Source organism: Hippocampus bargibanti, linkage group LG14 (assembly GCF_051943395.1).
Source record: "Hippocampus bargibanti isolate YZ-2025 linkage group LG14, ASM5194339v1, whole genome shotgun sequence".
Taxonomy (NCBI): Eukaryota; Metazoa; Chordata; class Actinopteri; order Syngnathiformes; family Syngnathidae; genus Hippocampus; species Hippocampus bargibanti.
In genome coordinates, this window is record NC_142747.1 from 4,929,477 (window position 1) to 4,941,965 (window position 12,489).

The 12,489-nt window shown below is 43.1% G+C and overlaps 1 protein-coding gene across 6 annotated transcripts in view; it reads left to right on the forward strand.

Moving 5' to 3' along the window:
* Positions 1 to 12,489, forward strand: part of LOC148888059 (rho guanine nucleotide exchange factor TIAM1-like) — a 62,539-nt gene that overhangs the window by 34,313 nt on the left and 15,737 nt on the right. For all 6 annotated transcript variants that reach the window (XM_089013448.1, XM_089013453.1, XM_089013450.1 and 3 more), the window contains 9 exons: positions 955 to 1,101; positions 1,178 to 1,252; positions 1,336 to 1,506; positions 3,666 to 3,770; positions 3,905 to 3,986; positions 4,648 to 4,734; positions 8,981 to 9,193; positions 10,459 to 10,544; positions 11,969 to 12,151. In XM_089013448.1, coding sequence (XP_088869574.1) covers positions 955 to 1,101; positions 1,178 to 1,252; positions 1,336 to 1,506; positions 3,666 to 3,770; positions 3,905 to 3,986; positions 4,648 to 4,734; positions 8,981 to 9,193; positions 10,459 to 10,544; positions 11,969 to 12,151 — 1,149 coding nt within the window. The remainder of the gene's footprint in view (positions 1 to 954; positions 1,102 to 1,177; positions 1,253 to 1,335; positions 1,507 to 3,665; positions 3,771 to 3,904; positions 3,987 to 4,647; positions 4,735 to 8,980; positions 9,194 to 10,458; positions 10,545 to 11,968; positions 12,152 to 12,489) is intronic.

Genomic DNA, 12,489 nt, shown 5'->3' on the forward strand with positions numbered 1-12,489 from the left:
ATATAATAGACTTCCAACCTATTATTATTATTATTATTATTATTATTATTATTATTATTATTATTATTATTGTTATTATTATTATTATTATTATTGTGTTTTATTATTTTATTATTATTATTTTATTATTATTTTATTATGCTATTATAACATGAAATACACATAATTTTAACCCGTTCAGTACCACTTATTCATTGTCCGACTGTTCTTTACCTTACCACAAGAAAAAATAAAAACACCTAAAAATGTACCTGCTAATGAATCTATGGATTCTTAAAAAAATAAATCAATAAAATCTTCCTTGGCTTTGAATTTTTAATACTTCCGGCTCAGGGCATGAATCCTAAGTGGCAAAATTTCATGAATAAATGTGTTCCACGCCATCAATATTCATGAGTCATTTCCGGACAAAGAAAGAAAAAAAACAAGTTGGCGCTGTTATTTTAGTGCCGGCTGGGCCTTCACTTTGGAGATTCCTTTGTGCACTCCCACGGCCGTGACGGGGTCACATGACCCCGCAGATAAAATGTTGCCAAGAAGGTCCATTTTTGAACAACGATAAACAAGCCATGTGGGATATTCGTATTCGTTTGTTTTATGTTTTTTTTTTCACCTTCACCCACACCTTTCCCGTCTCCCTGTCAGGGAATAGCCACAGTTTCACATTTTAAACTTCTCATCGGCTCCGTTTGGCCCTTTGATTTTTTTTTGCCCCATCTTAGCTCCGTTTCCAAATGACTCAGCTCAGCTGTGTCAAGCTCTGTGTTGCATCTTGACGGTGTTTGTGGTGTTTCCACCGCGGGGTTGGAGTGGGGTCCATAATGGTTGTGGCGTAACGCGCCAATGAATTCAGCAATCAAGAAGGCTGCCTATAAACAAAAGACAACAGTGGAAAAGGGCCTGCATTTGGGTTCTTTTTTTTGCCATGGTGACAAGATGTCTTTTTTTTTTCAGGTGGCGGCTCGCACAGATAGCGGTGCGAGGCGGCGGGCGCACGCCATGTCGCGCTCGTGCAGCAAACGCAAGAGTCGCTTCTCGTCCCTCTGGGGTCTGGACACCAATTCCAAGAAGAACAGTAGAACCCACCCCAGCATCAACCAGGTTGGATTTAAGTGCGAACGCTTTGTTTTGGCCTCTCCTGATTGCGCAACAATGTATTTTTGTTTTTTCTTTGCAGGTCTTTGCAGATGGAGAAGAGCTGGTGAAAAGGACTGCAGATGGAAGATATGCCGAGTCAGCAAAGGAGCACCTTGTAAGGAGTCACAAAGTCGGGTGGCGTCTTTTTTGAAGTTTTGGTCGGGAAAGTCCGTGTGACTTTTGCGCCTCCCCTCACAGTTGAGCGAAGAGGCATCTGGGAAGAGCGTTTCCCGGCCCGGCACAGAGAATGATGTTTGGGTGCCGGACCACGTCATCCCATCCTGGGTGTGTTTGCCCAATGACCGGCCGGTTCTGATCATCATCCAGCCTGGCGAGTCGGCACTGTGCGTGCTGGAAACCATTTGCAAGGTCTGTGTAGGCTCCCAGTCCTATTTCAAACCTATGAATACCTTAAGACAAAAATAAGTGCATCCAAAAATGGGCCGGCAAATGAAAAAATAAGTAATGTAGTTTATTCTATACATATAAATACATATAAAAATGAAGATTGTATAGAACAATACATTGGGAAAAGAAAAAAATGCTCAAAAAAAGACGACAAAAAAAACATCGCAGGGACAATGCAAGTGGACCGCAATCTGCAGTATATCTTCACCTAAAAGCAAGCAATCACTCATTTGTCGACAGTGGGGTCATAATCTTAGCAAACGAAAATAGATAGTTTGAAAAAGGATGCAATTTTTGTAAAACAGCAAAACCCTTCACTAAATCGGCATGGTGGTTTAAGGTTTAATTTAGACCGTGCTTACAACAGCCTCCTTAGGCCGATACTACGTAGGCTTAGTCATGCTAATGAGGTGAACCAAGAGCCAGGGATAGAACAATAGAGGTAATCAGATTGGCTTCAGGGAGTGCTCCACTGCTCCCCCAGCCTGAGAGCCGGGACCTATCAGGGCAGAGGTCTGGCACGGTCACCTCTGTCAATTAAGGATATAGGGCCTGGGTTACCAGCACAAGTTTAGTTCATTGACGAAGCTCTTCGGATGAGGAGCAAAACGTCTGACACCTAAGAAATACAGACGACGGCTGAATAAAACTTTTCATAGTCATAGTCAGCTTTATTGTCAAATATGCTAATATGCATGACATACAGCACAGATGAAAGTAATGTCCTCTCGGACCCAGCGTGCAAGGCTCTTATAATGTGGCTAAAAAAGGCAGACAATGGACAACAGACAATACATGTAATTTGTGAATGTAAAGTGAGGTACTGTCGTATGTAAAGTGAGAAGTGAGGTAGTGTCATATGTAAAGTGACGTAGTGTAGTCATGCAAAAACAAAAAAAAAGGTTGAAGTGAGGTCTTGCAGAAAAAAAAAGTTCAGGATGATAGTACAGCATGTAGCGTGTACTCAGAGTTCGGTGAGTGTGGCAGTGGAAAGGGGCAGGGCTGGGAGTTGAGTCTCCTGACTGCCTGGTGGCAGAAACTGTCCTTGAGCCTGCTGGTTTTGGCTCGGATGTCATGTCATACTTCCGTATAGCTTGCTGAGTATCTGATCATTAGAATCAGGTGTGTCCGTAGAGCCTGTTCCCTTGAATCAGGTGCGTTGCAACAGGGAGACTTGTAAAACATGTAGGAGTCCTACATTGTAGGACGGTGGCTCTCAAGGACACCCCTGCTCTAAGGTTTGCCGCCGTTCACAACTGTCAAGTAATTTTGCGGACATGATGAGGGCTATAGGGGTGCTCTAGTCTGGTTGTCCAAGGCCGCCATCAGACCATTGGGGATGTCTCCATCATCCCAACAAACACGAGGATCGTTCATTAAGTTACTGCAAAGCTTGTTGATAAGCCAGGATCAGACGCAGGCCCCCTGATTTTGACTGTAAAGTGAGGAAAAATTGGTTGTGTTTGTATTTACGCTGTTAGTAAAACCACATGAAGTTTCTTTAAAAAAAATGCCATCCTATGGGCTCACGTTTTGCGATGTGTAGATGGAGCAAGCTATGCTAAGCTAAGTTAGCTGCAGCACTTTTTATTTTTATGTAAAGTGACCTCAAATCTTGAGCATCGTTAATGTTTGACCATTGTTCCATGGACATCTCTATCCAAATATGGTTTTAAAACGATTAGTTATACTTTATGAAGCAGAAATTTTTATGTAGACCAATTCTGGTATTTAACATAGCTGCCTTCCGCTAGCCGTAGCTGTAAATAGTAGAAGATTGCAAGACTGTGTACCGGCAAATTAGTCACTTGTAAAATGAGAGAAGGGTAACCCAAACAGAACATTGGGCTTGCGAATGCCTAAAATGTTTCGTTGCTGTGTTTTGCAAAACTTCATGGCTAGCCAGCTAACCAACATCATGTCGAGAGCACGCTAAATAATTTAGCATTAATACAATCCCACAGACAAGTAATTTCCTGCCGTTGATGCTCTCTGTTTCGGTTAAGACTGAGCAGTCAGACAAATACAGTTTTTGGCTCACAGAAACACGCACGAGATCACGATAGCATTGTGCTCCAATGTAAGATGGTGAACTTTAATGACCGTGTGACCATACGCAGGTCCACCAGCTGGATTCCACCAAGCACTACCTTCAACTCAAGTTCCTCATCGACAACAGAGTGCAATTATACATCCCCAAACCGGAGGAGGATGTGTGTGACCTGGTATGTGAACAGTGGTTGGAACTGACGGCAACTCCTGTGCTAATGCTAATTTTACCGCGGGACTCTTAATTTGAAACACTCTCACAATCAGACATTGTGATCGGTGTTTGCTAAAACAACTTGTTTCTAAACAGCTTTTCAAAGAGATTGAACTCTGCCCCAAGATAACAAAAGTGGTCCAGTTTGACCGAGATGAGTCGTGCATGATCGGTTACGGTAAGGGAACAATTCTCTTCTCAAAGGGTCTTTGTCCAAATCACACAAATGAGGGCTGGAATGGATCAATATTTGTTTCCTCACTCTGGCCACTGCAATTGAATGTACAATTATTTTTAAAACCGTCTTGTGACAAACACAAGCAAGATTGGAAGCTGGATGTGTTTTACAGTCGTATATCAATATTTTGGTTTTAGCGGCTAGGCTAAGATTTGAAAAAAAAAAAAAATTAAATGGCAAATGAGTCACACATTGATATGAATGACACTTTATTGATCAAGAGTCTGTTAGATCCGGTTAAACCGGTGGTGTCCAAGCTATGACCTGGGGACCAATTGAGAGCTGCCATCCATTTTTCAGTGGCCTGCGACACGACCAAAATAAATAAATGACAAAAAAAAAAATGACATTTGACAGCAAGTCAGAAATCTGATCACAAAAATTAAATACATTCATAAAATAAAATAAAAAATAAAACTGTGTGACCGCCGAAATAAAGCAATTTTAAAAATTTGATTTAGTCATCCAGTATCCAGAGGGATTTTCGATAACGTTGTGGAGTGATTGCAAAATCTGACGAATGGCTTTCTATTGTGTTGACGCTTGTCGCTGCAGCCTTGGGTGTTTTATGTAACACCCACACACCCCTTCCCCTCTGCAGGTTTCTCCATCTCGGTGGTGGAGGAGGATCGAGTGCAGCAGCTTTACATCACCGACGTGAGGGCGGGCGGGCTCGCTTTTGCCAAAGGTCTGTCGCATTCCCGTCGCGTCTTGCAGCGCCGGCACATTTGCGAGTGTGCTTGTTCGAAACGCAGAGTGGCTTGGACGGAAGAGAGCACGAGATTGAAAACGGAGCTTGAAAACCTTTATTTGCTACACTATCATAACCCTGGAAACCTGACCTCAGCTCCTGGCGTGAATGTGAAACTAGGAACTAGTTTGAAAATCAAAATTGGTCGTCAAATTCTAATTTGAAACCCTAACCGAAACCCAACATTGAAACTGGAACTTGTAACCCTAATATGAAACCCCCAATTTTTTGTCCGAATGCAGGTTTGAAACCATAACTTTATCTTCAAATCCTGATTTCAAACTGTAACCATATCGTGGAAACCGTAATTTGGTACCTCAACCCTGGCCATTGATCTCTGTTTTGAAACTCTTTCCCTGACTGGAAAACCGCATTTGAAACACCAAAACCGGCTTCAAACTATGAAATCCAAAACCAGTCTTGAAACCCTAATACAGGGATACCTCAGTTTATGAACTTAATTGGTTCCCAGAAAGGCGAAAAGTTAATCTGCCAAACATTAATTTCCTATAAGAAGCCATTAAAAATGAGAATAATCCGTTCCCAGGTCCCCATAAAACCTAATTTTCTATTAATTAAGCCTTAAAACTACACAAAATATACCTTATTTTATGTATAATAAATATGCTATTGTATTGTAATTTAATAAACTGTACTGTCGATGAAAAGGTTTCTTTAGCCGTCATCTGTACTTCTTTGAGGTGTCGTACGTTTCACTTCTTATCGAAGAAACTTCGTCAGCAAACTAAAGTCTTACTGGTAGTTTATATATATATATATATATATATATATATATATATATATATATATATATATATATATATATATATATATATATATATATATATAAGAAGGGAAACGTCCGACACCTTCAAAGAAGTACAGATGACGGCTGAAGAAGCCTTTTCATCGATGGACCACTCCTGTACGACTGAGAGCTTACACCAGGGGTGGGCAAACTTTTTGACTCGCATTGGGTTCTAAAATTTGACAGAGGGGCCGGGCCAGGAGCATTTGGAGGGAGTGTTTGGGCCGGAAATACTCTGAACAAGTTATGTCCATAATTTATAAAATCACTTCAAATGACTTCGACTGAGCATATTTTACAAAGATTCCACATCATATAGCTATAGTTTACGTTTTAAGACTTGCGCTGAATATTCATGAAGTCTTGTTTTCGAGTTGATGGCGATCCCCATGTGACGCCACGTTTGGACCGCCCCTGACCGAGAAAGCGACATACAATGCATTTTGGGTACTTTGTTTGGTCTGAAAACTTCGTGTTGATGGTGAAATTAGAAGGAAAACACATAAATAACGCCATGGTGAATCGTTGTGTGTTGCACCAAGACAACTATTTGATATTCGCTGACACAAATTCCCAGCTGACAAATCAGCCCATTTCCAACGGAGCTTGGGCGCAATCTTCTGCATTTTCTGGGTGCTACATTGCTATCATTGACGGCTCGAATTGATATGGGAGGACTCCTTGAATCAATTGCAAACATTTATGCTTTCCTCTTCAGAACTATTTGAATCATATTCATAACTGGATGAGTAACAAGAAAACATCTTCTCCGAATCTGAAGCCATTGTTTTGATTCTCGATCAAAGGCAAGACGTCTTGGCTTGACGTCACGAACAGGGGGGTGGGACCTTCTGAAACTGACCATTTCCGCATTCATTTTGAAGTCATTTTTATTGGTGTTTTTCATTTAACTAAAAATATCAGCCTGCCTGATTTGGGTATTTTAGATGCTATAAAACGTTTTTCTGATGTCAGTGGGAAACAAAAACAAAAAATGGTGCCGGTTGTCCTTTAAATGTAGGATGTACAAACCAGTGACGTGCTGTGAGGTTCATGGCTGGTGAGGCACTTACGTCATCAATGACATCACCGCTCGTCTCTACTTAGTATTTGAACGGTAAATGTGAAAATTCAGCGATTTTGAAAAAAATCCTAAAACGGTGAAGTTAAATGGACAGGAACTTTAAAGTACAAATCACTAAATACATATGTTTATTTATTTTTTCATTTGATATTTCCATGACAGCTTTCCATGATGACAGGTGAGGCACTGCCTCACCTGCCTCCACTGACTGCACGTCACTGGTACAAACCTCATAGCTCAGTAAGAACACTACAACCTAATTTATTAACTGTCTTTCAAATGTGAAAAATATCCCTGATCAGTTAATAAATTTGTCTCAAGGAATATGGCGTTTACATACTATTTCGCAGATACGTGGAGGAGGAAATGGAAATAGATTAAAATAACATATGCACTGTGATTTATCAAGATTGCGTCTGTTTTTAATAAGTTTCCATCGAAGGGGCAAAGTTAAAGAAATCAACATTTATTGAAAAATGGAATCACTTTCAACATTCAAAACATATTATTACACAACGAAATATTCAAGCTCAATAATACCTACTTGTGTTAAATTCCGCCAAATCATAGATGGTTTGTCCTGACCGCGCGCTCAACAAACTCCTCACTGACGCCCTCGCGCAAACAATACACGTGTACCGTCGCCGAGCACACAAACATAGACTACCTGCAGTTGAAATTTGCATACTCGGCACGGCAGCCAATCAGAAGCCTGCTTCTTTCTTCCGGACTTTCGCAAGCGTTATAAAGTCGTGCAATTGCATGTCATTTTCCAAAATAGATGCACAGAACCTCAGCCCAGAAGAAAGATTCAAAAGAAGCTAACAAGATATGTGACGCTACAAAACGTAAATTTACATTAAGCCGTGACTGTAAAGTGTACGTGAGACTTATGAAAGGGGCTTAGTGGCTCATAGGAAGCAATGCAAACGTTGCATTGTGCACCACAATGACAATCGACTACTGCAGCAAAATCTACAGCCATGCACATTTACCGTAAATTAAGCAAGGTAGCATTTATAGTAGGTGCATTCTTGATTTGAAAAAAAAAACTTTATACTTTGTGACAATGTTTTTTAATGTGATTAGTTGTCTCATTGTGCTTCAAGTTGTGAAAAATGGGGCAGGCAACTTTTCAGTTATCTGCCCTGTTGCTAACTTTTTGTCATGAGTTATAGGCACTGTTTGTACTATAATTTGGGCCAGTTCGGCGGGCCGGATTAAAAAGCCTAACGGGCCGTATGTGGCCCGCGGGCCGTAGTTTGCCCATGTCTGGCTTACACAGAGGTAAACTGTACTGTATAATAGTCGTTTTATTAACTTTTGTGATGGTCGTTGATGTAGTTGCCTCTTGATAATATCTGAATGAAGTTGCTGTGCTTTCTCTGCGATAATACCCTCACTCACTATCCCCTGCTAGCTGCTTTTTGTTAATCCAAATCAACCGAAGTTTTTCAACCTCTTTTATTGCCTGAGACCGTTGCTTAGACAACACAGAAACACCCTTAGCCACACGTAGCAATTGTCGATTTAGCATACTGGTACTGGGACGCTAAGTCACACAAACGCACACGTCGTTCGTATTTTTCGATGATCTTCTTCTGCTTGACCGTAATTTACTTTTGTGTCCTCTTCACCTTAACACTAGCCTGTGGTGGGGTCTTTTTAAAAGCAAAAATACTCCACTCCATAGCGAACCACGTCTGCACTCAAAGGGGGTGTGGAAAACTAGTCCGCCAGCCACCGCGACGCTGTGTGGTTTAGTTAGTTTTCCGAAAATTTGTTTGTATGCCAAGATTATATTCTCATGAATTTAATGTTCATAAGGCAAAATGTTTGTAAAATAAAGCGTTCATAAACTGAGGTATCACTGTATTAGCTTCAAACCCTAATATGAACCCCATGGCCAGGTTTCCAAACCATATATGGAATCATAGCTTGTCCTGATTTGAAACCCCAACTGTTAAGGCAATTCGCTATACGAATACATTGCAAACATCGTTTTATTTTCTGACACGTCGTTTTATTTTCTCGGACTTCCGTTTTATTATACATCCGGTCATTGATTTCACATCCGCCGGTCTGAACAAAAGCGCTCCGGAACAGCTAAGCTTTTTCTTTTTGCCCCTATCAATTGGCCTGCACCAGTTCCACTATGTGCCGTACCAAAGATTAAATAATCTTTTTGTTCTCACTTTTGATTCCTGCTTCATTAATAAATGACCCGATCACCAACCCAGTTTTGAAACCTTAATCTGGGTAATGTAAAGCTCGTGTGTGAACTTGGTCAGGTCTGAATGCGGGCGACGAGATCCTGGAGCTGAACGGGAAGGAGGCCCACAGCCTGGACTTCTCCGACATGAAGGTGGCCTTCTCGCTGTCGTCGCTGGCGTTGACCGTCAGCACGCTGCCGCCGATCGAGCGCCGCCAGTTATGCTTCCTGCCTCCGCGGCGCTCTGACGCCGCCGATGACCCTTACACAGACATCTTCTCCCAGAGCCAAGGTGACAAGTCATGTCCGCAGTCCGGAACTAAATTCTCCAGACTGAATCATTCGCGGTTCGTCTGAGCGTGTTCATCCGACAGGTCTGGAGGCATGGCATCCCAGGCAATGCTGTTCCACCCCAGGCCTCTGGGTGGCTAACGTTACAAAATAGGGTGCCCATTATTTGTTTCTTGCCCTGATGCAAGTGGACTATAAAACCGGGAAAAGGTCTTTGGTTTCAAACCTTTGTGTGAAAACCTGGACCTGGTTTGGAGCCCTAATTTCAAGCTTTAAATTTAGCTTCATCCCCCACCACCTTTTTTTGGAAACTCTAACCCTAGCTCCAAGCCCTTAACCAGTGTCTGAAACTTATGACAATAAGTTACCAGACACCAGGGCAGACAACTCTAAAAAGTTGCCTGCCCAGCCATAAAGTTGCCTGCCCCATTTTTCACAACTAGAAACACAATATGACGACTAATCACACAAAAAAACCATTGTTGCAAAGTATTAAGGATTGATAACCAGAAAACATAACAGAACAACACGTAAAAATTAATAATTAATGTACCTACCACAAATGCTCCCCTGCTTAATTTATGGTAAATATCCCTTGCTGATGATTTTGGTCCAGTTGTCGTTTGTCCATACACTGTTCGGCATGTTGCAGAATGCAATGTTTGCGTTGCATCGTGTGCTACAAGCCACATGAACTCCCCTTTCCACAACGTTTTTAACGTACGTTTACGTTTTCTAGCGTCATACATTTTGTTAGCTTTTTATGAATCTTTCTTTTAGGGCTGAGGTTTTTACTTGATTCCGAACAACTTATCAATTTTTCTTGTTTTTTCTGTGTGTCTACTTTGGAAAATGATATGCAAATGCACCCGGAAGCGCGAAGTTATTCGATGCAGGCTTCTGATTGGCTGCCGAATATGCAAATTGCCAAACGAACCGAAATTCCGAAATTTCCAAACCGAACGAAGATTTCAAAATCGGAATAAAGCAAACGTTTGATTTGAATTTTTATTTTATTTTTTTATTTTAAGTTTGTCGGCCACCCGGGCAAAGACGTTCTATAAGTTGTACGCCCCGGGCGTAAAAGTTGCATGCCCCGGGCGTCCGGGCAGACGTTATTTCAGACATTGCCTTAACCTCTGACCTGGGATTCACACCCTCAACTGCAATCTATCTCACGCCATCTGGAACCCCAGTTTCGCCTTTCAAAGCTTTGTTTTGATGAATTCCAAATTATGCTGCCGTGTGTTTCTGCGTGGATGGCAGAGGAGATCCTGGACGACAGTGCTGGGCTGATGCTAGAGAGCTTGGACGATGACTCTGAGATCTTCGGCCACCAGGAGTCCAGCAAGGTCAGAAAATGTCACCCACTGCATTAGGGGGGGGGGGGGTCTCTTGTTCTTCTCTGGGCTTGTCGTGTAGGCTACATGGGGGGAATCTGCATCTCTCTGTGTTTTCATTCCCGTTTGCCGCGATGGGAAGGAGGCAAACTGATAGCCAGTCGAAAGGACACATTGCAGTGTTTTCTCCTGGCGCGGAAACGAGTGCGAACTGGCACGTCGCTTGCTCCCGGCCAGCCTGGACGCAACATTTGGTGGCGTTTCACTCACACTGAGGTTTTCACTGATGGCAGTGGGTGGAACTTTTCAACCTGGTCACTCTGTTCCGAACGAAAATTTGCAGCTGATCGGCGATCGGTCCCGGTTGATCCCACCCACGGATAATTAAGAATCGACAGTGTCAAAGGTTCAGCAAAAAATTCCATTCCAAAGCCGAATTCCCAACCTCAACTTTAATTTTCAAGCAAGATTTGAAAGTGTCTCTCATGCTTGGAATGCCGACCTCGGACTCAAGCACCCTTTTGAAACATATTGAGCTGGCTCCAAACCTGAACCCAGACACCAGACCCCTAATGTGAACCTGTCCACCTTGATTCCGATCCAAATTTGAAACCATGATGCTCTTTTATCTTGGAGTAAAGCGCCCGTTATAGTTCGAAAGCCCAACCCAGACTTGAAAAATCCCAACCCCCAATTTGAAACTCTAGCCATGGCTCGAAAGGCTAATTTATAACATCTTTCAACCCCTAATGTGAAATTGTAAGCTATGCTGTAATTCGCAACTTTTGTCTGAATCCCTCATTTAAAAAGCAAAAGACCCCGTCGAAGAAGAACCTTTTGGTGTTTTTCGATTCATTAGGTTCAGCACCAAAAAACCTCCAGGTGCACTTTGTCTTCGCTTGAAGCCCTCCCTCGGAGCTCTGTGTCCTCCCACTCCTGAAACTCGGCATTTACACACGCGCACACACACTCCCACACCCGTTAGCCCCCCACCCCCACCCTCGCTCATTTCCCTTGCACGAGCAAACTTGCTGGGCGACGACGAGGAGCACAGAAGCAGAGCACCCGGAAAGCACACGCAAGTTGGAGGCAGCATTTTCCAGACTCATCCTTCACCCCCATTTTTTCCCCCCCCGATCGGAGACGAGATGGTCATGAGAAAAGTCCACCTCCATTGAAAACGTGTTGTCTACGTCCGTGCGACCATGTCCTCCCTCAAGTGGAATCAGCCCAGGAAGCGCTCGTGCGACTCGCTGTTTGACATGCTTCAGCTGGTGAGCTCGCTCCAACTCCGTCTTCTCGCTTTTTGTCATTGTTTGGCAAAATGGAAATTCACAGACTTTTTTTCCTTTCCTGAACTGCTTCAATACCCCAATGACCTCAACCTGTGCACTCTAGAAGATGCTTGATTGATTGTTTTTTCTGCCTCGATTCAGAATACAGAGCAAGTTTCCGCCTTCTGCCGCAGCCTCTATGACATGAACCACCCAGAGTGCGCCTCCTCGTCCTCGCCAAGCCCGGACTCTCCTTTCCCGCCGGCGCTACGACAGCTCTCGGATGCCGACAAGTTGCGCAAAGTCATCAGCGAGCTGGTGGAGACGGAGCGCACTTACGTCAAAGTCAGTATCTCTCTCTCTCTCTCTCTCTCTCTCTCTATATATATATATATATATATATATATATATGGTTAGCACACCGGCTTCACAGTGCAGAGGTCGCCGGTTCGCGTCCCGGTCTGGCCTCCCTGTGTGGAGTTTGCATGTTCTCCCCGGACCCGCGTGGGTTTTCTCCGGGTCCTCCAGTTTCCTCCCACACTCCAAAAACATGCATGGCAGGCAGATTGACCACCCCAAATTGTCCCTAGGTGTGAGTGTGAGAGTGACTGTTGTACGTCTTTGTGTGCCCTGCGATTGGCTGGCAACCAATTCAGGGTGTCCCCCGCCTCGTGCCCGAAGAC